The 27,756-nt window shown below is 45.8% G+C and overlaps 1 protein-coding gene across 3 annotated transcripts in view; it reads left to right on the forward strand.

Moving 5' to 3' along the window:
• Nucleotides 1-27,756, forward strand: part of SFMBT2 (Scm like with four mbt domains 2) — a 234,462-nt gene that overhangs the window by 138,903 nt on the left and 67,803 nt on the right. For all 3 annotated transcript variants that reach the window (XM_030572497.1, XM_030572663.1, XM_030572588.1), the window contains exons 8-10: nt 15,012-15,113; nt 17,925-18,072; nt 25,363-25,445. In XM_030572497.1, the coding sequence (XP_030428357.1) occupies nt 15,012-15,113; nt 17,925-18,072; nt 25,363-25,445 (333 nt within the window). The remainder of the gene's footprint in view (nt 1-15,011; nt 15,114-17,924; nt 18,073-25,362; nt 25,446-27,756) is intronic.

Genomic DNA, 27,756 nt, shown 5'->3' on the forward strand with positions numbered 1-27,756 from the left:
GGAATTTATTTATTTAAAACTTTTAAATGATTTAGATTCATCAAATTATGCACCTAGCTAGACCACAGTAACTGGATGATCTTATTCCTGCTCCCCTTGGGCTTTTACCCCAGACCTTCTAATTGTTGGTTATACTCGCTACATGTTAGATTGTTAGATCTCTGGGGCAGATACCATCTGTTCTATGTGTTTGTGCAGCACCTTGCACAGTGGGTCCCTGATTCTGATTGGGGTCTTTGGACACTACCACTGTCCCAGCAATGGTGTTAATCAATACCTTGGGTAATGGGATGAACTTTTAAGAAAGGATCATTTAGGATTCAGACTCTCCTAAGGCCAGGAGTGGAAGCACCACCCCTTATGATGAGAGCTGGTTGAAAAAAATTCAAAATCTGGAATTTCAGTGACACTTTTAGTTAGAATTTAAATGTTTTTTAAATGGGTAAAACATTAATATTTTTCCCCTTTTTCCAATTGTATAGCATTTTTCTTCCAGATTTTGACCAAAAAAGGTGCAAAATTATCCCAACACTTGTCATGCTGATCGTTTCAATTTGTTTTTTTGACCAGCTCTTCTTGAGAAGTTGAAAAGTAAGCGAGACCCAGTTTACGGTCTGGAGGGGGACAGTACTGGGTGGAAGAAGGGGATGGACTAGATGACCTAATAGGTTTTTCCTTCTCAGACTCCCATAATAGCTGGGCATGTGTTGCCGCTGCTGGTTAAAGTGGACGTGCTTTGGTTTAACTTAGAAGTCGAACTTGAATGTAAGCATTTCCCTGCTCCCTGAGCGCTGATTGCTTGGCTGGCGTTTGCGATGCATGCTGTGCTTTAATAACCTGCTCGTCACCATTTTGTTGCAGCCTGCCAGGTTGTTTATACTCCATCTGTTCCTTCGCATCCATTACTCTCATCAGCCTTCTGGTGGGATCCTTAACTTTCTGACTGCTATTTCCATGGCTGCTTTACGCTGTGCATAGACTCACCCTGCTAATCCCTTACATTTGATCCGCTTCTGTCTAAGCTCCTTCAATCTCTTTATCTTTGTCTGTAATATGGCTAGGGCCCTACCAAATTCACGGTCCATTTTGGTCAATTTCATGGTCATAGGATTTTTAAAATGGTAAATTTCCTGATTTCAGCTATTTAAATCTGAAATTTCACAGTGTTGTAATTGTAAGGATCCTGAGCCAAAAAGGAGTTTGTGGAGGGAGAGAGGGAGGGTTTGCAAGGTTATTGTAGGGAGGGGTGCTACCCTTCTGCGTTGCTGGCAGTGGCGCTGCCTTCAGAGCTGGGCAGCTGGAGAGTGTCAGCTGCTGGCTGGTAGCCCAGCTCTGAAGGCAGAGCTGCCGCCAGCAGCAGCACAGAGGTAAGGATGGCCTGGTATGGTACTGCCACCCTTACTTCTGTGCTGCTGCTGGCAGGGCACTGCCAGCAGCTGACGCTCTCTGGCCACCCTGCCTTGAAGGCAGTGCAGATGTAAGGGTGGCAATACTGTGCTCCCCTCCCCCCCAAATAACCTTGCAACACCCCTGCAACTGCCTTTTGGGTCAGGACCCCCAGTTTGAGAAACACTGGTCTCCCCCATGAAATCTGTATTGTATAGGGTAAAAGCACACAAAAGACCAGATTTCACTGTCCTTGACGCCTTTTTCATGGCTGTAAATTTTGTAGGGCCCTAAATATGGCTAATCACATTATCTTAAAGTGCCTTATCAACTTGCAACCCTTCACCCCTTCCAGGAGCAAGGTTGGCTTTGTAGTTAAGGCACTGGACTGTGACTCAAGAGATGGGAATTTAAGTTTCTGCATCTGCCATAGGCTTCTTGTGGAACCCTGGACAAGTCTCTTAACCTCTCTATGGTTCAGTTCTTACAGATGGGGATAATAACATGTCCCTATCTAAATGCGTTAATATTTGTGAGGCACCCAGATGCCATGGGGATGGGAGCCTTGTAAGTATCCCTCCCCCTGGCTTTGCTTTTTAGCACACACCCTTTTATTTTATTAATGAACATCAGTGGTTGCTCAGCCAGCCAGAGGTTAGTGAGGTGGAATGGCCCAATGTATTACTGATAGAACTGGGTCTGGGGAAATTCCAGAGTTCAGTCTCTGACACTGACTTGCTGTTTGTCCTTGGCCATGTCACTAGTGCACGCATTTTTTGACTGGGATGCTTAACAGTGTTCACCTAGAACCAGATTCTTCTCTCAGTTACAGTGGTGTAAATTTGGAGTAAAGCCAAATTACTCTGATTCATGAGATAAATGAGAGCAGACTCTGGCCCTTAACTATAGATGTAGTCATCTAAATAGAGGACTTGACTGCCAATGATGTTGAACATCCACAGCTCCCATTGACATTAGTGGGCCTCTTCTGACCTCACTTACTCTGCTGTATCCCATTGACTTAAGCAGAGTTACTCCTGACTTACACATTTAGAGGTGAGGGGAGAATTGGCCCAAACGAGTAGCTGTGAAAGCTCAATACATTTTAAAAATCCTGCTACTTACCCAGATACCTAAATATGGATTTGGGGGCCTCGTTTTAGACACTCTAGCTAGAAAACTTTGGCAGGAATGTCTGTGCATCTCAACTTTCCCATCTGTAAAGTGGGCATAATACGTATTACATAGCGAGGATTCATTAGTGAATGGCTGTAAAGTGATTGGCCTTAGCTGGAGGTTCCTAACTCTGTACTTTTGCTTGAAGGCAGTAACATGTACATAGGTGAGTGTCTTTTTAACCCTTGCTCTACTGTCTACGTTTCCATCATCCAGAAGAATCCTAGAACCTGGGACTGAGGGAATATTTGCCTGCCTGCATTTTATGTCATCTGCATCAGGCAGAGGGATAAGGCAAAGGTGCTCTGTATTTCAGAGTTAGAATGGCTACTCTGCAATGTGGCTGTTTCTATGGTAACTATTTTTTATTGAACAGAGGAGGCCTTAAATACCGAAGACTAAATTCGGCCCTCAGATGTAGGCATAGGGCTTCCACGGATTTCGAGTCACACATCAGAGGGCAGAATTGGGTTCAGACAGCTTAACAGTTACTTCCGCTGGGGGGGGGGTCATAATATCTCGAATGATTTCCCCCTCCCACACTAAATTTTAGTTTCTTCCCAGCACTGCCTGCCCAACCAGCAGGCACCAGCGTCTGCTTTCTCTTTTCCTCTGCGTGTGTCCTCCTGGAAATCGCTCCACGTTCGGAAAAGGACGTTGAATTTCAAACAAGTCCAGTTCATGTGGAAATAAAGCCGGGGTCTACATTTGGGAGGGTTCTTCTTTGTCAATTAAAAGAAGGGCATGATTCCTGTGGAGACAGCTTAGAGATCCTTCTAATCACGACTCCCTTCTGTCCTGAACTGAACATCACACATGAACTGTCTGCTTGAAATTAAACTATTGGAAACACCCAGTTCCCAGGGGCATTGAGGAAAACATTGAGAGGAACATATTGAAAAGTCAGAACAAAAAAATACAGTCTATGATCAAAAAATACAATTTGTGATCTAATTCTGCCCCTCCCTTCAAGCAGCATAAACCAGGATGAGGTTTTATTGAAGGCCTAAAAAGTTAGATCCACCTAACTTTCACTGGTGTGTGAAAAAACCACACCCCCGAGTGACGGAGTTAAGCTGAGCTTACCCCTGGTATGGACAGTGCTAGGTTGATGGAAGAATTTTTCCGTCAACCTAGGTACTGCCTCTCGTGGTGGGGGATTAATGACAATGATGGGAGAACCCCTGCCGTTGCGGTAATGAGTGGCTACATTAAAGTGTTACATTGGTCCAGCTGTTGTTGTGCTCCTGTAGCAATAAAGTGTAGACGCAGGTGAAGTCTTTAGGGTTTTACACCAGTGCAGCTGGTGGAAGTAAGAGAAGAATCAGGCTCATCATTTGTTTACTCATTTTTGTTCAATGTGGAGGTCATCCTGGATCCAATCACTTTGGAGATGTTCAATATCAAAACCTAGTTCTGAATTCCACAGTTGGCCCCATCTTCATGCTGGACTTTGAATCAAAGCCCTGGATCTGAATAGCCCAGAATTTGGGAGTGTTTGAAATCAGAAGCTGAATTCTAGCTCGCTGTATAAACTGCTGGATCCATTATTCCCAACGCTAGGCCAAACTGTGGTTTATAATTGTATCCAGGCAGCAGCAGAAAGGACTATGAATGTGGTTGTGTATTTGCAAAATGGGTGCACTTCTCAAAATTTGTGGGAGCAGCTGCAGTAGGCAGCTCAAAATATGGCTTTGGGCAACATTTTAAAAGTGCCTAGGTGGCTTAGTTGCTTAAGTCCCAGTCCCAAAAGTGATTTAGGAACTTGCGTCTTTCAACAAGAATTTGACACCTTAGTGCCTAACAAATGGCTAGATTTCCAAAGATATTTAGGCATCTACAAAAGTGCCTAAGTGAATTAGGCTTCTGGTCACTGGCTTTCAATGGGAGTCAGGAACTTAGTATTTACAAAAGTGCTTTAGCAGGTTAAGTGCCTGATTCCCATTGGAAGTCCCATTGGACAGTGACTTCCAATGAGCATTAGGAGTCTAAATCACTTAGGCACTAAATCATTTAGGCTCCTGTTATAAATGTAGGGGCCACTTGCAGCATTCAAACTGAGTGGTAATAAACCCTACTTTCTGAGTGAGTGAGTGAGTGGATCCAGGATTATCTCCACAATAGACTCATAGACTCTAGGACTGGAAGGGACCTCGAGAGGTCATCGAGTCCAGTCCCCTGCCCTCATGGCAGGACCAAATACTGTCTAGACCATCCCTAATAGACATTTATCTAACCTACTCTTAAATATCTCCAGAGATGGAGATTCCACAACTTCCCTAGGCAATCTATTCCAGTGTTTAACTACCCTGACAGTTAGGAACTTTTTCCTAATGTCCAACCTAAATCTCCCTTGCTGTAGTTTAAGCCCATTGCTTCTTGTTCTATCATTGGAGGCTAAGGTGAACAAGTTTTCTCCCTCCTTCTGATGACACCCTTTTAGATACCTGAAAACTGCTATCATGTCCCCTCTCAGTCTTCTCTTTTCCAAACTAAACAAAACCAATTCTTTCAGCCTTCCTTCATAGGTCATGTTCTCAAGACCTTTAATCATTCTTGTTGCTCTTCTCTGGACCCTCTCCAAATTCTCCACATCTTTCTTGAAATGCGGTGCCCAGAACTGGACACAATACTCCAGTTGAGGCCTAACCAGCGCAGAGTAGAGCGGAAGAATGACTTCTCGTGTCTTGTTTACAACACACCTGTTAATGCATCCCAGAATCACATTTGCTTTTTTTGCAACAGTATCACACTGTTGACTCATATTTAGCTTGTGGTCCACTATGACCCCTAGATCTCTTTCTGCCATACTCCTTCCTAGACAGTCTCTTCCCATTCTGTATGTGTGAAACTGATTGTTCCTTCCCAAGTGGAGCACTTTGCATTTGTCTTTATTGAACTTCATCCTGTTTACCTCAGACCATTTCTCCAATTTGTCCAGATCATTTTGAATTTTGACCCTGTCTTCCAAAGCAGTTGCAATCCCTCCCAGTTTGGTATCGTCCGCAAACTTAATAAGCGTACTTTCTATGCCAACATCTAAATCATTGATGAAGATATTGAACAGAGCCAGTCCCAAAACAGACCCCTGCGGAACCCCACTTGTTATACCTTTCCAGCAGGATTGGGAGCCATTAATAACTACTCTCTGAGTACGGTTATCCAGCCAGTTATGCACCCACCTTATAGTAGCCCCATCTAAATTGTACTTTCCTAGTTTATCTATAAGAATATCATGCGAGACCATATCAAATGCCTTACTAAAGTCTAGGTATATCACATCCACCGCTTCTCCCTTATCCACAAGGCTCGTTATCCTATCAAAGAATGCTATCAGATGAACAGGTGGGGACACGAAGGAGCAAATTACTTAATTCCTAAAGAAGGAGATGGGGCATTTGGACTCCTGGGTTCTGTTCCCAATTCAGTCAGTGACTTGGTGTGGGGCAGCTGACTGGTCACTTCGCCTCTCACAGCATTGAATCCTGCAGCTCTGTGGGCATGTAAACCAGGGATTATGCTGCACGTGAATGCAGAGAGGCTTGGTTAGCTAATGATTGTGAAGCAATCTGAGATCCTCCGCTGAGAGGTGCTGCGGCAGTCTGTTTCATAGTAAGGGGCAGCCCACTGTTATGATGATTTCTCAGATGTAGCTGTCGACTGCCATCTTTCCAACAACGCAAAGGATCAGGGTCTTAACGCGTCAGAAGATTTGCAAATGCATCTGCTGTGCTTGCCCTAGACACCAGAGAGAATGTGGTTCAGTTTAATTGCTTCTTGAGATTCTCGGTGAGATTCGTTACAGCTCTGGCTCTTCCCGAGGTGGTCCAGACTGTAGATGATGGGCTTTCTTTTGTCCAGCAAAGGTTCTGTAATTTGCCATTCATAATTCAGGAACGCTGTTGTAGGCCTTAACCGCTTACGTTGTAGATCGTGCCCCTTTGAATGAGCGACTGCCATGCTTGTACCATGTTAATTCTCTGGGCTTTGCCTGCTGAGGAGAAATTGCGCTTGGCGGGAAAGAACTTTGCAGCATCTTAGTGGGTTGGCGGTTCCACCCCCCTGCTACACCCCTCTTCTCTGGTTAACGCTGAGGGGGCATTTCTGTTCTAAGCCCTATATACAGGCCATATAACCTGGTGGGCCAAATCTTCATCTATCAGGCTCCATTACAGTCTGTGAGGCGAGCAATTGCTCAGCCACAAAGTAAAAATTCACAGTCTGGCTCATACATTAAATGAGGGGAATAAAATATTGGAAACTGCTAAAGACATCTTCACCCCCTCCCACCCTTTTTGGGCCAGGTTCTGATAGCCGTGGTCACCTTGAGTAGATAGCTGTGAGAGGTGAAGTGACCAGTCACCTGTCCCACACTATGTCACTGACTGAACTGGGAACAGAACCCAGGAGTCCAAATGCCCAGTCCCTTTCTTTGGGAATTAAGTAATTTTCTCCTTGGTGTCCCCACCTATTCATTGTGGAGATAATTCTGGATCCACTCACTCACTCACTTTGAAAGTGTTTATTATCCACAGCCAGTCTGAATTCTGCAAGTGGCCCTTGCCTTTATAACAGACCCTGAATGAAAGCCCTGGATCTGACTAGCCCAGAGTTTGTAAGGTGTGCCAGCTGCACCGAACTGCTGGCAGCTTTCCTCACTCTTCAGCTCCAGCATGTGCTTTGGATTCTTAACTGTTGAACCTTGTGAAATAATAACAAAAGGCCAGATTTTGCCACCTTTCATCACATTGGTGTGCGCCTGGGCCAGCATAACCACAGGCCATCTCTCACTCAGGGCAGACTCCAAAGGTGAAGCCAGACAAAGGGCGAGAGTGGAAAAAGAGACATTAAGTCACTTGTCCAAGGTCACCCAGCAGAGCCAGGAATTAAAAAACAATCTCCTGAGTTGCGGCATCATGCCCTATCTGCTCACCCCCACTGCTTTTCCCCCGAAGTGAGCCCTTCCTTTGTACATCCAAAACTCCCGCTGCAGAGGGTATCCATTTTGGGGGAACAAGGAGCTCCTAATGCAGATTTAAATATAAGAAAGGTGCTTAAAACACTCAGTCATCCTTATAGAAGGAAATAAACCAGGAGAGCGAACACAGTGTGGAATGACTAGGAAAGTCTCTTTTTTTCCTGTTTAACATGGCATATCATGTAGCAGTGCAAATACAGGAATGAGAGAGTAGTTCATTATGCCGTATATCAGTTTGAGAGTAATACCAATTAAAAGCTTTCCTTTCACTTCAGTGAAACTATTCTTAGAAACAATGTCAGTTGATTGGAGTTTTGAAGAGAAGCATATGCCGTAGCCTCGCCGATTGCCAGTGGCCCAAAGCAGTCAGACCACTGGGACTGGAGGACTGTGTTTTGGATTCTCTCTCCCCCCCTCCCCATTGTTGTGGTGAAAGTGTGGTTTAACACATTTTTCATAAATATTGTTATTGTGTAACAAGCTTCAAGGGGAGATTAGGTGAATCCAGAGTCTAACAGGTTTTAGGGCTGAAGCAAATGTCATAAGAATGAAATTCCACAGTGACACCCTGTAGAGGAGCAGACTCACCCCTACAGCACCTCCTGCTGGTAATTTCTGGGAATTAGCTCATTCCAGCTCTATAGCACCCTCTGCAGGCCACAGATCTGCCTGTCCTCTCTCTGGCCCCCATGTCCCTCCCAGGAGCCAGTGCCCCATTATCTGCCATGATGCCCCTGGCAATAACCCCTCAGTTTTAGGGTCTCCCCTCCCCAGGGAGCCACTACCCACTATCCCTACCTCATCTCAGTATACTGCTACTATCAGAGGGGTAGCCGTGTTAGTCTGGATCTGTAAAAGCAGCAAAGAATCCTGTGACACCTTATAGACTAACAGACATTTTGGAGCATGAGCTTTCGTGGATGAATACCCACTTCCTCAGATGCATGTAGTGGAAATTTCCAGGGGCAGGTATATATATGCAGGCAAGCTAGAGATAATGAGGTTAGTTCAATCAGGGAGGATGAGGCCCTCTTCTAGCAGTTGAGGTGTGAAAACCAAGGGAGGAGAAACTGGTTTTGTAGTTGGCAAGCCATTCACAGTCTTTGTTTAATCCTGAGCTGATGGTGTCAAATTTGCAGATGAACTGAAGCTCAGCAGTTTCTCTTTGAAGTCTGGTCCTGAAGTTTTTTTGCTGCAGGATGGCCACCTTAAGGTCTGCTATAGTGTGGCCAGGGAGGTTGAAGTGTTCTCCTACAGGTTTTTGTATATTGCCATTCCTAATATCTGATTTGTGTCCGTTTATCCTTTTCCGTAGTGACTGTCCAGTTTGGCCGATGTGCATAGCAGAGGGGCATTGCTGGCATATATTACATTGGTGGATGTGCAGGTGAATGAACCGGTGATGGTGTGGCTGATATGGTTAGGTCCTGTGATGGTGTCGCTGGTGTAGATATGTGGGCAGAGTTGGCATCGAGGTTTGCTGCATGGATTGGTTCCTGAGCTAGAGTTACGATGGCACGGTGTGCAGTTACTGGTGAGAATATGTTTCAGGTTGGCAGGTTGCCTGTGGGCGAGGACTGGCTTGCCACCCAAGGCCTGTGAAAGTGTGGGATCATTGTCCAGGATGGGTTGTAGATCCCGGATGATGCGTTTTGGAGGGGTTTTAGCTGGGGACTGTATGTGATGGCCAGTGGAGTCCTGTTGGTTTCTTTCTTGGGTTTGTCTTGCAGTAGGAGGCTTCTGGGTACACATCTGGCTCTGTTGATCTGTTTCCTCATTTCCTCGTGCGAGTATTGTAGTTTTGAGAATGCTTGGTGGAGATTTTGTAGGTGTTGGTCTCTGTCTGAGGGGTTAGAGCAGGACTCCACTGGCCATCACATACAGTCCTCAGCTAAAATCTCTCCAACGCATCATCAGGGATCTACAACCCATCCTGGACAAAACCAGTTTCTCCTCCCTTGGTTTTCACACCTCAACTGCTAGAACAGGACCTCATCCTCCTTGATTGAACTAACCTCATTATCTCTAGCTTGCCTGCATATATATATCTGCCCCTGGAAATTTCCACTACATGCATCTGATGAAGTGGGTATTCACCCACGAAAGCTCATGCTCCAAAATGTCTGTTAGTCTATAAGGTGCTACAGGATTCTTTGCTGCTTATACTGCTACTGCCAGTCATTGTCTAGCCCCACGCCCTGGGGCAGACTGCAGTATCAGCCTACTCAGCACTGGCAAGATTGTGTTTGGACCTGCTGCCATTGCCTACCCATGGACTGCCCTCTGCAACCCCCAGTACCTGTTAGCCTTATGCTAGGCCACAGCATGGGGCTTTCCAAGCTGGAGCTCCGCAGCCTTTCCCCAGCCCTGCTCCATTCAAGTACCCTGTCGCTAGCTCCCTGCAGCCAGGCACATCTCCCTCTACAGGCAGAGACCAGTGAGCTCCTGGCTCCTAGCCTCTTTATACAGGCCAGCTGTGGCCTGACTGGGACGTAGGCCAGCTGTGGCCTGACTGGGACGTAGGCCAGCTGCAGCCACTTCCCAATCAGCCCAGCTTAGCAGCTCCCAGCCACAACCTTCCCCCAGGGCTATTTTAAGCCCTTCGGGTAACCACCTTGCTGCACCACCCTTTTTACTCCTAAATCCCTATGCAACTGTTGAATAAAACAAATCAGTCCCCTCCGAGCCCCCGCTTCCCCCCAAAAAACTCTCTACTCTCTGTAGAGTTTTCACCTCAAAAAGAAAGAAATACCAGAGACTCCATGAAGTCCACTAGGGACTTCACTATTGGTATTGATTTGACATGCAAGGTGCTCAGACAGTAAGGTGCTGGGCTGCAAAATAAGATCCAAAGGCAGACATGGATGTGCTTTGGAATTAAAACTATGCTACGGTATTGTTAGACTTTTACAGAGTTGTTCTTTCTGTTGAATTAATTTTGTCTTTAAGAAAGTAACAACAAAAACTAGCTATGGAAAACTCAACCCCAGAAATGGATGCAGATGAAAATGATTCGCAATATGATCTAGGTATTTAAGCCCCAATCAGCAAAATACTTAAACATGGATTTAACTTTAAGCATATGAGCAACCCCCTTTGAGGTCAATGGGACTACTCACTTATTTAAAGTAAAGCACATGCTTAAGTGCTTTGCTGGATCTGGGTTTTTAAAAGGTATTGACACTTGAGAAAAGATCATATCCCAGATCTGGAGGGAGGTGTTGCAGTCCAGATCTAGTTCCCAAGTGCACATTTTGCAAATGATCCGTCTGTTTACTTTGAAGCAAATGGTTGGGGGCATTCAAAGTGTAGAAACAAACTTCATGGTTGGACCCTGTGTCTGTAACAGGTCAAATCAAAATCCTCAGTCCGAATGCTTCCAAACTTTGGGGGTTTGAAATTTAGATCTGGACTTGGGTCTGAATTTTGCAACCGTGCCCCGTCTCTAACTGAAACATTCAGTGGCAAAGCTGATGATTTTGGTGGTGATGACGATATGCATTTCTTAAGCATCCATCATACACTCTAGGCACTATTTACACAGGCCCAGATTCTGCTACCCTTACTCTTGTTGAGTAGTTGCCTTACTCCATAAGCAATCCCATTTACGCAGTGGGACTGATCCCAGGATAAAGTACTGCTGACTGTAAGGCTAGTAGAAATTGGATGTCACCCTCTTCGTGGGCTAGATCGTGCCATTAGAACTGAGCAGGACTAGGCCCTTGCCAGAGGGAATGATAACTAGCAAACATGAGTAAGCGTCTCAAGTCACTGCCTCTCTGTGCCTCAGTTTCCCCATCTGTAAAATGGGGATAATGATACTGTCCTCCTTTGTAAAGCACTTTGAGATCTACAGGTGAAAAGTGCTGTATAAGTGCTAGGCTTTATTGTTAATAGTTAAAATATACAGCCAGAGGCTAGGACTCCTTTCCCTGCCATTAATTTACTGTGTAGCTTTAGGCAATTAACTTAACTTTCGGCAGTTTCCCTAGCTGCAAAATGGAGAAAATAATATCTACCCTGCAGGGAGACTAAATCCATTAATGTTTTTAGAGTGCTTTGAGATCCTCCGATGAAAGATACAATAGAAGTGCAAAGCAAGATTAAAACAACGATTCCTCCGTCTCTGCTAAAGCTTGTAAAACTCTTCCTTCAATGTCACTAGAAACAGAAGTTCCCCAAAATAGAAACTGTTAAATCCATAAGTAAAGATAGTTCTAGTGGGGAAAAATGACATACTACTTTGAATCAATATAAAACCACTTTAGGACAAGAATATAACATGTAGCGGTGAATGTAGAAGGGAATGGCATTGCCAAGTACTATTAGGTTTTCTCCATGCAATTTGGAGTCCATAGCATTTTTGTTTTAAGTGAAACAATACCTCTTATCACAGGAGATGTACTGGCTAATGGATTGATGGTTCGGAAATACTCTTTTATCACAGAAAGGAGATCACTCTTGAGCTAATAAAACTGAAACATGATCCTTAATGCAATGCGGTCCTAGGGCTTCTACCTGTGAAGTCCTCTGTTGAGGAAATAGGTGTCTGAACAATGGGAACAAGACTTGCCTGCCCCTTGCAAGGGATAAATTCATGGTTAGCACCGTCCCAGTTTGGAGTCTGAGGCTGAGAATTTAAAAGCCAATTAAGGCATTTGAACACCCTAATTAATTTCCTACATAGTTGGGCAAACCTCCCCCTTAATCGTGCATGCACAGGAAAGCAAATCAGGGTGTCTAGGTCCAGATTCGTCCACCGATATTCATAGTCTTTTTTTCCACTGAAATCTCTCCTTGCAGCATAAGGTACTGCTCAGCCTGAGTAAGATAATGTTATTGCATCACTTCTCAGACTTTACAAACCTCGCACCACCCCTGTGAAGGAGGGACGGACTAATATCTCCATTTTACACATGGGGGACAGTGGTACAGAGACACTAGGTGACCTTGCCAAAGATCACATAGCAAGCCTTTGGCAGAGCAGAGAATTGAATGTGGATCTTCCGAATCCCAGCCTAATGCCATAACCACTGGCGCCATCCTTCCTGTTAGACTGGTAGACTCTGGCCCTTTGTTACGTTAGTGGATTTAGTGTTTGTGGAGGGCGCTTTACTGATGCACAGACCAGGTTTAGCACTGGCCTGCTTCCCTGTGCTGTCCTGTAAACGTGCCACCTTGCTGCCAGCCTTTTGGGTTTTGAGGACCTGTTCTGTCTCCATGGCCTATTCTGCTCAGCTGAGGGGGCCAGCTGGAGCGGTGACTTTGGGAAACCTTGTTGAAATCCTGTGCGGCTGGAGTGGTGACTTTTGGGAAACCTTGTTGAAATCCTGTGTGGCTGTTGCCACTCCTGGGCAGGTCTGCAAGCTGGAGGAGGGACCAAGGATCCGCCCATCCCTCCATCTCTTATGATGCTGCACGGGGGTCAGCCACAATCCCAGGGCCTGCATCCCCTGAATGCATTCCCCAGAGCTGGGCTCACCAAAGGGGCAGGGACATGGCCCCTGCCCTCTTCTGTCCCATCCAGCAGATCTGGATGGGCACTGATGACTACAGGCAGTTTTGCTGAGTCAGCCAGAGTATCCCAACTGCTGTGTGATCCCTTCACGCCCACTTCGTGAGGCTTAACATAGCCCTAAGGCAGTAATGTGTGGTCTCGTTGCATGGCTTCTAAAATAAATGGCTGACATCTAGTGCTGTCCCTTGTCTCAACTGCTGGAGAGACTGATTTTGGTCCCTGGGCTTAATTTTGAGTTATCTATGCTTGGTCAGGGTCAAAGTGGGAGATGGGTTAAGGTCTCTTTAAAGTTGTGTCTGTGTTTCCTGTGTTCTCTTGTCACGTAGGACCCTGTCTAGCCCGTCATGTAAACTTAGAGCAGCCTTTGGGCTGCTCTCCTTCACATCTGCCCCGTGGGCCTTGGGAAATGGAGAATAGCTATAGGACAGTGCACTCTGGCCACACCCCTGACATTCCACTGTTACAGCTCCCAGTGTGCTCCCCATGCTGAGGGGCTAGGAACAGGACTGGCATAGATCCCTTAAACCAGATGAGGGGATCCTATACAAGTGATATTCTCAGTTATCCATTTCTGTCCCATTTAAGACCCTGTTATGCTGTCAGGCCAGCACAGAAGCACCTTTGTGAAAATGAGAATCTAGCTGCTCACGGTCACGAGCTGCCAACATCCACTGAGAAATTTCAGGGGAAGTCAGTGGAAGTTGTGGCTGTTTAAGGATTGAAAGATTTGGCCCTGAATATCCATCCTGTGGGATCCAAGCATTAGTATGGGATCCTTTCATTCTCTCGCCTATCCTAGTCTACCTTTGTCATAACCTATTCCCAGATTTGGACCTTAGCATCCAAAATATGGGGGTTAGCATGAAAACCTCCAAGCTTAGTTACCAGCTTGGACCTGGTAAAGCTGCCACCACCCAAAAAATTAGAGTGTTTTGGGGCACTTTGGTCCCCCCAAAAACCTTCCCTGGGGACCCCAAGACCCAAATCCCTTGAGTCTCACAACAAAGGGGAATAAACCATTTCCCTTCCCCCCTCCATGTGTTCCCTCCCTGGGTTCCTGGAGAGATACACAGAAGCAAGCTCCGTGAATCTAAACAGAGGGACGCCACCCTCCTTGTTTCCAGTCCTGGAAACACAAGTACTTCCCTCTTCACCCAGAGGGAATACAAAGTCAGGCTAGTAAATCTAACACACAGAGATTTTCCCCTGACTTCTTCCTCCCACCAATTCCCTGGTGAGCTGCAGACTCAATTCCCTGGAGTTCCCCACTAAAGAAAAACTCCAACAGGTCTTAAAAGAAAGCTTTATATAAAAAGAAAGAAAAAATACATAAAAATGGTCTCTCTGTATTAAGGTGACAAATACAGGGTCAATTGCTTAAAAGAAATATGAATAAACAGCCTTATTAAAAAAGAATACAATTCAAAACATTCCAGCAACTACACATATGTAAATACAAAAGAAAACAATATAAATCTTACTGCCTTACTATATTTGTACCTACAACTTGGAAACAGAAGATTAGAAAGCAAGAGACAGAAATCCTCTCATAGCCGAGAGAGAGACAGGCACAAGACCAGAACAAAGGACTCACACACAAACTTCCCTCCACCCAGATTTGAAAAAGTCTTGTTTCCTGATTGATCCTCTGGTCAGGTGTTTCAGGTTACTCCGTTCCAGGTGAAAGAGACATTAACCCTTAGCTATCTGTTTATGATAACCTTAAAAGTTTATACGTGGTTTCTTTCTTTTGTTAGGAAAACTGTCCACCCAGAGAAAGCAATTAAAGCCACAGAGCAACATATTAATTAGGCAATACAGGCAGATATATTAATGCAGGCAAATGTACCTCTTGTAAAATAAAATGCTGGGGCACTTGGTTCTCATAAATGCTGAGTTTGTGGCCGGTATCACTGATATGCCGATTTGCTTGTCTCCCATATATATGCACAGGATCATGCTGATTTGAGGAGCCACTTCTTCACAGTGGGGATGAAGCTGGAGGTGGTGGACATGAGGGAACCCTTTAATATCTGTCCTGCATCAGTGACTAAGGTGAGCTCTTGCAAGTGGGACTGAAAATACCAGGCTGGCCCCGAACTATAGGTTAATAACCACTCATGGTTAATGACCACGTTTAAATGACTGTCCAGTGGAATTTCATTAGCTGGAGGTCAGAATAATAAATGTGCGTTAAAAAAAGTCCTTGCACTTCACCTTGCGCTCTCTCCTAATGGATCATCTGTGTATTTTTATTGTGCTGGTTGGCACGGAATTATATCTTCCTTAGACCTATACATGGTGGGGACCTTGTGTGCAGTTCTCCCCCCACTACAAGGAAGAGGGGACTGGGCTGCCCATGCAGCATCATCTCACCTTCCCCTTCCCTGGCCATACAGAAGCTATTCTGCATATCAAGGCAACCATGTGGGATGACGGGGCAGGATAGGGCAGGGACAGGGAGTATGCATGTTTTCTCCCTCCTGCCCAATAAAGCTGGTACAACGTTGGTGGTAACACACACATTCCATAGGGAAAGAGAGTGGCAGGTGTAAGGGCTTGCACCCTAATTCATGCTAAAACCACTTTCTTTATCCACTCGCCTCTGACCCCGGAAAAGGGAGCACATCCTCATGCTTGCATAGAGTCCCAGAACAACAGATGGTCCCATTCATTCTGCAGTCCCTTGGTATCTCAGCAGTGAGCAGGTGCTTTTCAGGCCAACTTACTGACCAGGGACTGATGTGTTAAAATGGATCCTCACACCCGCGTTGCCTTTTCTGTTTAGGTTGTGTCACCATTGAGGTTCTCCAAGGCCCACACTGGTAGTTAAGAATATTGCACTATCTGTGCAATGCCAGAAACAGCTGGCGTGCCCGCTGAGCAGCTGTCTGCACTATCTAGCTGATGGCCCGTACAGCAGGCAAGAAGGCCACCATTGCCTGGTAATTAAAGAAGAGCTAAACCTTGCCTGTCTGCACATGAGCTGTGCTAGAGGTGGTGTGTGGTGGTGTAAACAGCTGAGAGGTGCTGGCTTGGGAACTCACTACACTTCCTTTATGAGTGTTCTACCGTCTCTCCTACTGCTATAAAAGCCCCACCTACAACCACTCTGGACACATCCTCTTCCAGCTGCCTTAGCCAGTTCACTCCTTTTTGCATAGGCAGAGCTAGTGGCAACGTGCGGCAGGACCCAATCCTGCACCTTTGAAGTCAGTGCCATTGATTTCAGTGGATGCAGGCTCAAGCCCCCAGGCACACATGAAAGGGAAAGAGATGCCTTGCCTCTTCTGATCTCCAGCCCAGGATGAGCCAGCAGAAGCGGCGCCAGGGTTTTTGTTGCCCTAGATGACAGCATTCCTCCGCTGAGCATTAGTCGGCGGGGGGTCCTTCGCTCCGCATCTTTGGGGCACTTCGGTGGCGGGTCCTGGAGCGAGTGAAGGACCCGCAGCCGAATTTCTGCTGAAGACCCAGAGCGGAAGGACTCGCCGCCGCCAAATTTCCGCTGAGGGCAGCAAAATGCCGCCGCAAATCCTGCCGCCCTAGGCAACTGCCTCAAGTCGCCTAGTGGAAGTGCCGCCCCTGTGAGCCCGGATTTGTTTCTAGCAAATTCAATTGGTGAGCAGCCCCAGAATCTTAGATGGTGCCTTGCATGTTTATGTGGCATCAAATCAGTATTTACCATCAGAAACGTTAGCAAGTATATCATCCCTCTTAACTGGTCTGGTAAAAGCCACAATGCTTCAGATAAAACACTTCAGGCCAGGTTCTGCCCACATGTGACTCTCACTGAGGTCCCAGGATCTGAGTGTGTCCCTTTGTAACTATGATGTGACACAACAGGTGGAATTCGCCCCTGTGCCAAAGGACAGCACGAGGTCCATGGCCCTTTAAATCAGGAATGGGCAAACTTTTTGGCCTGAGGGCCACATCGGGTTTAAGAAATTGTACTGAGGGTTGGCTAGGGGAGGCTGTGCCCGGACCCCGCCCCCATCCGTCCACCCCCTACTTCTCACCCCCTGTCGGCTCCTTGGGACTCAGGTCTCATCCAACCCCCACGTCCCCTGACGGCCCCCCCCGCCCATACACCCGCCCTGCGCTCCCTGTCCCCTGATTGCTCCAGACCCCCTCCCCGCCCCGACTGCCCCCTGCTGCCCCATCCAACCCCTCCTCTCATTCCTGACCGCCTCCCTGGGATCCCTGCCCCATCCTGCTCCCCGCCTTCTGACCATCCCGACCCCTATCCACACCCCTGCCCCCTGACCACCACCCCTAACTCCTCTGCCCTCTATCCAACCCCCCTGCTCCCTGCCCCCTTACTGCGCTGCCCAGAGCACCAGGCCAGGCAGCTGCGCTGCCCGGCTGGAGCCAGCCACGACACCGCACAGCACATAGCACCGAGTCAAGCCAGCTCTATAGCTGCGCTGCCGCCCAGAGCATTGTTCCGGCAGTGCAGCAAGCTGAGACTATGGGGGGGAGGAGGGGCAACGGCAGGGGAGGGGCCGGGGGCTAGCCTCCTGGGCCAGGAGCTCAGGGGCCAAGAGGAGGGTCCTACGGGCCGGAAGTAGCCTGTGGGCCGTAGTTTGCCCACCTCTGCTTTAAATCCTGCTTTCACCCTCTTTTGAGTGGGAGGTAACTGGTGCCTAGTCTTTGCTGGCTCTCTGCTTATAGATGAGTTTCACCCACACTGCAGACATGATCAGTGTAACTCCTATTTCCATCCCTCACTATGGAGTTTCAGGAGCCTATTTCGACTGTCTGTGCTGATAAATGAGCCCTGCTGACAACCAGGCATAGATACGTTATTTTACCCCAGTGTGGTGTGTATTACAATAAATTAACATTGGCCTGTTTCCTTCCCTTCAGGTTTTTAACAATCATTATTTACAAGTGACCATTGATGACCTGAGACCCGAACCCAGCAAAATCTCAATGCTCTGCCATGCTGATTCCTTAGGGATCTTACCAGTACAATGGTGCCTTAAAAACGGAGTCAATCTCACACCTCCCAAGGGTCTGTATTATGCGTTTTGATGATCGGTATTTTGTTGTTGTTTTTCCCCTACCAAAAGACAAACCGGCTCTCTTGATGCCTTTAAAAACCCTGTTCCAATTTACATTGGAAGATAGAAGTGCTAATTGTCTGGAAAAAATTACACTACATGATATGGGCCAAATCCACAGCTGGAATAAATCAGAGTAGCTGCTGAGCTGGTCCTGTAAATGGTTTTATTTATTGACGTGCGTTAGGTGCTGTACTGAAGTTGATTAAAAAGCCTAATGACCTGGGACCGACATAGCTACAACAACACAAAATATTCTGAATTCTTGTAATATGGATCTTTATAATACTCAGCACCTTCATGGTGCTGTATGAACATGGAAGGCCGTATTGTGCTCCCCTCATTACTGTATCCAGAGAGGAAGGACAGTCCAGTGGCTAGGGCAGTAGCTTGGGAAACGAGGGTTCAAATCTTGCCTCTCTCTCATCTACTTCCTGTTTGGACTTGGGCAGGTCATTTAGCATCTCTGTGCCTTAATTCCCCATCTGTAAAATGGGGCTAATAGCACTGCCCTGCCTTGCACAGGTGTTGTGAAGATACACTTATACATCGTGAGGTGCTCAGATAACATGGCAAGTAGCTAAAGGAGAGTGATAATGAGCGGCCCACGGCTATGAAAGGGGCCATTCTGTTGGGGGTACTGAGGCACAAAGACGTTATCTGCCCAAGAACACACAGTACATTGGGGGTAGAATTAGGACTGGAAGCCAAAAGAAACACTTGCAATAAAATCTGAGAACTTCCACCTGGAGTTTTTTTCATTTTGGTTCAATTCGGATAAATTGTTCCAGTTTTAGAAAATCTTGAATAGGGTGTAATTTTTGAAACTCCAAAGTCCATCTACTTCAGTGCAAGATCAGCCATAATTTCGCTAAAATTGATATTCTGGTGGCAGCAAAACCACTTGAAACAAAATTGTAATTTTTTCACCCCGTAATATTTGGTGGGTGTGAGTTTATTTAAATGGGCAATAAAATGCTGCTGCATGCTAGCCTGTAAGCTGTTATTCCATTGTCACGCTAATACTGGCAGTGAGTTAAAACTCTGTTTCTAGTGGGTTCACCCATACAAGGTATTGGACACACATCCCAAAAAAACCCTTCAGCATATGCTTAATCTGAAGCCCATGCCGAAGTCAGTGGCAGCTGTATACTTATATCTGCAGACAGTTTATCCTCTTTTATTTGGGTAGTTCGAGGAACACAAATGTGGCCTCTTGACACTGATTTCAATACTGCTTAAAATCAAGGTACTTGCTTAAGTGTTCACAAATGTTTGTTAGGAAAACTATTTCATCAAATAATGGTCTAGTTAATCCCCTTTCATATAGAGCCTGAGCCAAAGCCATTGTCTCTAGTTTACTATTTGTATTACAGGACCCAGCATCATAAGCACTATACAGACCCATAGCCAGGCCTTCCCCCAAAGGGCCTATGGTCTAATTAGATAAGGCAAACCAAGGCACAGAAGACTTGCCGAAGGACTCATACTAGTCACTGGCAGTACCAGGGCTAGCACGGAGGTTCCCTGATTTCACTGCACTACAATTATCAGCTTCACTGCTCATAAATCTTGGTATTTGCCCCTAGCCACCACATACTTGACCAGGTAATCTGCCTATTCAGAATCCATCTCATACAGGCCTGTTAATTAACTAAGACGATAGACCATATGTTTCTCTCTAGAGCGGCCATTGCTTCATAAGTTCAATACCACTCACTTTCAGTTCAGGGTGATACAAAGGCCTTTCGATACAGAATTTTATGATTCAGGTTGCCTTGACTTCTGCATTTGATGCCAAATTTTTTTGGCATGGCAGCAGCGTAGTTGCACCTCTGGTGACTACTGTGCTTGTTTCTGTACCTGGGCCAGAAATGTTTAAAGAGAAAATAGATGTATAGTATCACCTCCAGGGATCTGGGTTCCCGAAGGTTCTTGAGGAATCATTAGAAATCCTCTTGTCCCCCAGTAACAGACATGCCTGGAAACTATGCTAACTTAGCACACTGAAAATCTCCTGTCTGGTAGGTGAGGCCGTTGAATCAAGGATCCTGAAGGGGACGTGTAAGAAATGACATGAGGAAGATGAGAGATACCCATACAGAGTAAATTAACATATTATTTCTGGTGTGTTTGATGGCTCTATGCCCAAAATACATCTTAACACCCAGGGTGCCGAAAGCCTTTTCATCTGACAAGCGCTATGTCTGTCACTCAAAGGTGATGAGAGGGCTGAGCAATTCTAGATGCCTGATTTAAAAAGTGTATGGGAAATAAAAATGAAATCAAACTGGCAAAGAGTACTGGGGGAACTTACTGAGTCCATGTCTCTCTAACCCTTTCTGAACAGGACAATATCAGCCCTGAACATTAAAGAAATAAACAGGACAAATATAAAAGGGGTGGAGAGCTACAGAAATTAGATGTTTCCAAAAGACAACAATGATGTGAACAGGCAACTGATGAAATATATTTAAGGCTACGTTTTAGTCACAGATATTTTTAGTAAATGTCATGGACAGGTCACAGGCAGTAAACAAAAATTCACAGCCCATGATCTGCCATGACTTGTACTATACCCCTGACTAAATCTTGGGAGTGCCACGGTGCTTATGGAGGGCCCACAGGTGCTGGGGGGGGGCGGCCCAGCGTGCATCCCGGGTGATTTGGGGGTGCACAGGTGCTTGGGGGTGCAGCCCAGGGGGTGCCGTGGGTTCACAGGGGGATGCACTATGGGTGTATAAGGGGACCACCACAAGTGCTGGGGGAGTGTTCTGCGGGGGGCTGAGGGTGCTTGGGTGGGAGGAGCCCGGGACCCCTCCCCGCTGGTGCTGGGGGAAGGGAGTTGACGGGGCTGGCAGGCTCTCTACCCGGCTTCTCAGAAGTGGCAGCATGTACCTCCCTAAGATCCTAGCTCCACATGCTGCCAGTACTGCAGCAACCATTCTCCAGGAAACGCGGCCAATGGGAGCTGCGGGGGTGGTGTCTGCGGGCAGAGGCAGCGCATGGATCTAGGAGCTGAGGGAGGGACATGTTGTCCCTCCCAGTGAGACCACCCTTCCCCCTCAAGGTAAGTGCCACCCAGAGCACTCACCCCCTCCTGCACCCCAGCCTCCAGGCCTGAGACCCCCCCCCCCCACCCAAACGCCTCCTGCTGCTGCGGGGGTGGGAAGGGTGGCCTGAGACTGCCATGGGGGGCTGCCTGGGCTGCTCTGGCAGCTCAGAGCCAGCCACACCAGCTGCTGCAGAAGTCACAGAGGTCATGGAAAGTCATAGAATCCATGACTTCCTTGACAAACTCACAACCTTAAATATACCATATCAATAAAGAGAAGGAAATAATATCACTCCTCACTAGATTCCTACTCACCATGTAAATCGCTGGTTTCCATTTTAGCAGAGAGCCTGAACTTCTTTCGTATGATCCTGTGCCGAGAAGTTTCTGGCCAGGATCTTTCCCATGTAGAAAAAACACTGAAGATACTTGCCAGCAAAATGCCCATCTGTAGGAAAAGTCCACAAATTGATATGCAGGAGGAGGTGAGAAAGCAAAGCCACTGCTGAGAATTTCTTCTTTGTACAAGGAGTCTTTGTTCTTGTATATTTACGCTCTATCCTCTGGATAACTTTAAATGGAGATAAGGGTCCATGATTATAATGTTACCTTACATTCATTGCCTAGGACAGTAATAGCTTGTTCCATCAGGCATAGTGTGGCCTGTCTGATTATTCGGCATCACCGTGCTTTTAATATCCATCCCGCTCTTACATGTACACCACCGCATCTTTTGTAAAGCAGAGGTTGACAGAGAAAATGTACAGTAGATGAGTCGTGCTGGAGTTGTAAACATATGCTGCTAGAAACAGAGCAGTATTTTTATATATAGTGCCAAAAATGAATACCCAGTTCCTACCTTTTTATAAACATTGAATAGGCACAGTTTATATTTATTAGAACTGGGTTTATAGACCACTTCCCTTCAGAGTAACAGCCTTTGTTTCTTTTTATGAGCTATTAGGAGAGGGGGAAACATTTTGGTTGAGCTGCTATTTGTAAGGTTTACTAAGGGAACGCTCCCTTTAAAACTTTCAGTACATTTGGATTGTTATATTCACTTCTGAGTAAGCCACTAGGCTCTTCCGGTCTTGTACAGACAAGATAATAACACATTCTTTTCCCCCCTGTTTTGTGGGCAGCATGTCAAGCACATTAGCAAAGCGAGTCAATGTACCTTGAGCCACAAGAGGATAATGGTTTATTAATGCAACCTGCTAATGGGGATACTTATTTAGCTCACGCAGGTGAGGTCTGCAATGTGGATTAGAAGGTCCTGGGTCCAAACGTGTTTTGCAGGCAGAATTAGTGAGTGCCAGCTCTTGGAGTAATCACCCTTCTGCTACTGAATCTTAATATTAGTGAATTGCGGCATACTCATTTGTAACTCTTCTCTAAGGGCTCAATCCTGCCGCTGTTGAAGTCAGTAGTAAAATTTCCACTGATTTCAATGGTGCAGTATCAGGCTGCAAAATGATGGTGGTGTGACAATTGGATAGCCTACCAGTGAATCCACTGCCACAAACCTTTCCCATCTTCACCGCAAAGCTTTCCTGTCGCTCACAATAAAAGATCCAAAAACTGTCTGCTGGGTTTTAATTGGAGATGGGGGAACCTTTAGAACGTATCCAGCTTTTTATTTCTTCTGACAGCAATGTAGTCTGGCAGCTGGCGTCCAAAACAACTGTCTTCACATATCGTTTATTACTGTTCCTCAGCCACGGTAGAATTGTTGCTTCAGGGCTAAAGTTCAACAGATGTGGCACATTTTAGCAGAGTCTTAGTAGCAATGCTAGAGAGTGTTAGGTCTGTAGGACGTTCTCGTTAAGACAAATGCATGAAGTTACATATGCCTTTTGTTTTGTATTCCATTCCATTGTGTCACGCAGAAGACTGACTTGGCTATAAAGATTTTTTTTTTCTTGGAGCTGGTTGAGATTTTTCAGCCGAAAATGCGTTTTGATGAAAAACAACCTTTCATCCTCAATGACATCTTTGCAGAAAATGTTCTGTGTCATTGTATCAAGTATCAGAGGGGCAGCCATGTTAGTCTGGATCTGTAAAAGCATCAAAGAATCCTGTGGCACCTTATAGACTAACAGACGTTTTGGAGCATGAGCTTTTGTGGGTGAATACCCACTTCATCAGATGCATGTAGTGGAAATTTCCAGGGGCAGGTATATATATGTAAGCAAGCTAGAGATAACGAGGTTAGTTCAATCAGGGAGGATGAGGCCCTCTTCTAGCAGTTGAGGTGTGAAAACCAAGGGAGGAGAAACTGGTTTTGTAATGGGCAAGCCATTCACAGTCTTTGTTTAATCCTGAGCTGATGGTGTCAAATTTGCAGATGAACTGGAGCTCAGCAGTTTCTCTTTGAAGTCTGGTCCTGAAGTTTTTTTTGCTGCAGGATGGCCACCTTAAGGTCTGCTATAGTGTGTCCAGGGAGGTTGAAGTGTTCTCCTACAGGTTTTTATATATTGCCATTCCTAATATCTGACTTGTGTCCATTATCCTGATTTTTGTAGCGCATAGAGGCTAACCTTGTTGTGACCATCTGTGCTCGGTGCTGTACTATTTTATTTGTTATGTACACCATCATTAGAAGGGACCTCTTTTGGATCATCTCATCTAATCTAAATTCTAGCCTCTCGACAGGATTCTTAGGGATATGTGTTTAAAACCTTGCCCTTCCTTTTTTATAGATGTTATTCGCACCCACAATTTTTGCACCTGCAATTCATTTGCAGGAGGAAAAAAAAACCCAGAAATAACTTTCACTGGTATAAAGGTTTCCGTCCTGTACATTCTTGAGTGCCCTCATTTCCCATGCGTGACAACGGAAGTTAGAGTGTGTTCGGAACCTTGTATGATTGGACCCAAATTGTGTCCACAAAGAGGAAGACCTGGCGGAGAAATTGGGCTTTAAACCATCCTTGAAACTTTCCAGTGATCATGATTCTACAATTATTATCACAGTAACACCTGGAGGGCCCCAGTGAAGATAAGAATTCTATTTTCTTAGTCACTGTAGAAACACAGAACCAGGCCCTGTCTTAAGGCGCTTACAGTCTAAAGAGCCAAGTTTTACAAGACATCTATAGGGCTGGGGCAATTTCAGACAAGGCCCTATAAATGAACGTGACCTCCATTCTGAATAGGCCTTTTAGAGGAGAAGGAGGGGTCCAGAAGTTGGGGTGCTACCTAGGACTTGAGAGCCCTGGGTTCATTTCTCTGCTCCACCTATACTTCCTGAGTGCCCTTGGGCAAGTCACAGCAATCATGTGTGCCTCAGTTTCCCATCTGTACAACAGGACTAACACTTTATAGGAGTGTTGTGAGGATCAATACGTTAACAAGTGTGAGGTGCTGAGATTTTATGGCAATGGAGGCCTTATAAATACCTAAGATATCTAGAACTGGTTTGGAGTAGAATTAAAGATCTCAAGGTGCTTTTCATTAAGCTCAGAGGGTTTGCCCTGATGTACATGGCAAGAATTTCCTCTCTGGCAGTAGACTGCCATGTGCCACTGAGCAGCTGCCCTCCACCCCAGAGGCAGCTGTGTTCCAGCAACACCGGGTGTGTACAGAGAGTTGTAACTAAACGCATTGTAAATTCCTTGAGAGAGGCGCCATCTTTTTGTTATATGTGAGTGCACTGCAGTTAGCAAAGTAGGGCTGCAATCCCTGATGAGGGCCTCTAAGTTCTCCCACTACAAAGAATAATAATAAGTAATTTTGGACGACACATAGACTATAGCAAATAAAACTAGCACTAAACAGAGCAGCATGACAACATTTATTCTCCTTTGAGTGCTGGACCCATGCCACACATACAATATTTCAGTCCCTAAGTATTTACAGGGAAGCAGGAAGGATGATCTTGTGGGTTAAGTGTCTTACTCAGAGCTGGGAGGTCTGGTCTCTGTTCTTAGATCTGCCATTCCCTCACTGTGTAATCTTAAACTGGGTGGGCCTCTGTTTCCCTGCTTTAAATTGGGATGATAATAATTACCTGCCTCCCAACGGCATATGACGCTTAACTCATTGGTGTTTGTAAAGTGCCTTGAGATCCTTTGATGGGAGGAGGCAGTATGGAAGTGCAAGTTACTGTTGCATTGAAATATTAATTTCTTTCTCTCTTCTGTAAATAATGACTTACCTTGTTTCCCTGTTTTCTCTCCTACAGGTTACTCTGGCCAGGACTTCGACTGGGCAGATTATCAGAAGCAATGTGGAGCAGAGGCAGCTCCTCACTTTTGCTTTAGAAACGTAAGACTTTTATTCTTCCCTTTGTGATGGTGTTGATTGAAGCTTGAGCAAACCCACTTACTGCTCCGAACTAAGGGCCTGATCCAAAGCCTTCTGTGAAAAAGCATGTTCTTGTAGTTAAACCCCTGGGAGACGGGAGCTCTGCTGCAGTCGTCCTTTGTGAGCCTAAATAACTCACTTAATTGTTCCATGCCTCAGTTTCCCCATCTGTAAAATGAGAGCAATAATACTTTCTTTAGCTGTCTTGCTTATTTCGATTCCATGATCTCTTACTGCGTTTGTACAGCACCCAGCATGACGGGCCCTGATTTTTGTTGAGAACTGTAGGTGCTACCATGATTAAAGTAATTAATAATACCATACAAGCCCACAGAGGTCTATGGAAAGACTCCTATTGACTTCGTGGGGCTGTTTTGCTCATTGGAGTGTTTCTCTTGATTTTGGGTTTTATTTTGAACACAGGGCACTAAAAGACTAAGTGAAGTCATCGAGGTATAAGTAAGTAGGACATTGATTGAGCAAGGTGGAAACTCCACCATTTGGGAGTGTTTGAGTTTCTCTAATACAGCAGGAGTTGTGTGTGTGTGCTATGCATCATGACACTGCAGGCTCATAAAAGCTTTGGAAACTATGAGTAGCTGGGCTGTTCTTAGGAATGGAGCTGTGCGTCTATGAATCTTAATGTATAGGAGTCCACCACTCATTGAGCAAAGCATTAACCTTCTGTCTTTTCAATGTTGAGCGCTCTTCTTGCCTGGTGTCCATATGAGAAAATGATTGCCTTCTTCATCGGAGCATGGAGCCCATCAGCAATTCGGGCCCAACATTCTTTTGAAACTGTACAAAATAATACATTGTTTGAACCAGGTGGGCAGCTGATTCCTCGTGGTCACTTACAAGCAGTCGTTCATTGGCCAGAAGACACACAAGCTATTCCCCCACCTGTCATTCCCCTGCTATGCTATTCTGGGAGAGAACCACTGCAGAGCAAAGTGTGTGATGGACCTGGATTCCCCTGGGCAGCCTCTCTGCAGTCCCACCCACCATGGAACTGTTGTGATGCACGGAACTGGATCACAGCCCAAGTGTTGTAGTGAGGAACAGACATTGCGGTCAGTGTCCCTTTGGCCAAACCTACTCTCTTCTGTTCTCTGTCCTGCTTTGTCCCTGCTACCGGCATGATGTGTACTGGAGATGGGCACTGCCGGCTAGCAGGAGTGAGCCTAGGAGCAGCATGATGCTGCTACTGTTTCATGTACGTTGTGCACTTTTCCCGAGTTTGCAGTGCATCTTCCATCTTGTTAAACTGGCATTACACACTGGCATTGTGCTGCCAATGGAATGATCAGAGTTGGGAACCTTACATCACCCTTTGTACAGTGTGGCTTTTCTTCTATGCCTGCAGTGTGACTGTATTTAAAGGTCCTCTGATGTTCATATTAGAATTCTTATAGGTGATCCTTCTTTCTTTCTTATTATGGTAGAGCTCAGAGGCCCCAGAGCCAGATCCAAACTCCATTAAAAGCACTGGAAAGACACCCATTGACATCAGTGGGCTTTGGATCAGGTCTCCCCTCAGGATTGGGAGTCTCCACATTGTCCTGCATTGTACTATCCTGTATGAAAGGAAAGCCCTGCCTGGCAGAATTTATAATCTAAAACACAGGAACCGATGGAGAGTGGGAGACAGGGAGATGATAACATGCAAAGAAATGATCCTGGTGATGATTGTCTAATTTCCTTTCCGTTTGTTTCTTTCTTCCCTTCTTTTTATCTGCCTTCCTTTTTTTTCTTTTCATTAGGCACTGGAGCTGTGCTCACAATGCCAGCCACCCTGAGATTGTCCTCCAAAGATTAAATCGGTTCTAATAACTTTTTTTTTAAACATTCATTGTACGAATGCATGTCTGTTATTATTTGACTTGTGATAAAACAGTTCTCTACAGAGAACTGCCGTCTCTCCGTTGTCGTCTGCCTGACATCCCTGCCAGGCTGGTCCATTTGTTAGCACGCGAAGAGCGGCTCTTTGATGGAATGTTTATTACAAACTTGTTGTTTTTTTAAATCACACATCTTCCAGGTAGCACAAGGAGAGGTGGCAGCGAAGTGGATACATTGTAACCATTTCCCTTGGGGCTATTTAGCAAGCAGAGGTAGTTATGAAATGGATTGACATGGCCAAATACTTAAGAAAATAAACTCCCAGCTAACTGTTTTGCCATTGATTCTTTATAAAATAGCCTCCGGCGCTGCATCACAATAAAAGGAGCCAGGCTGATGATAGATGGTGTTTCCTTGTTAGCTGGCATAA

This window comes from Gopherus evgoodei, chromosome 1, assembly GCF_007399415.2.
Source record: "Gopherus evgoodei ecotype Sinaloan lineage chromosome 1, rGopEvg1_v1.p, whole genome shotgun sequence".
Lineage (NCBI taxonomy): Eukaryota > Metazoa > Chordata > Testudines > Testudinidae > Gopherus > Gopherus evgoodei.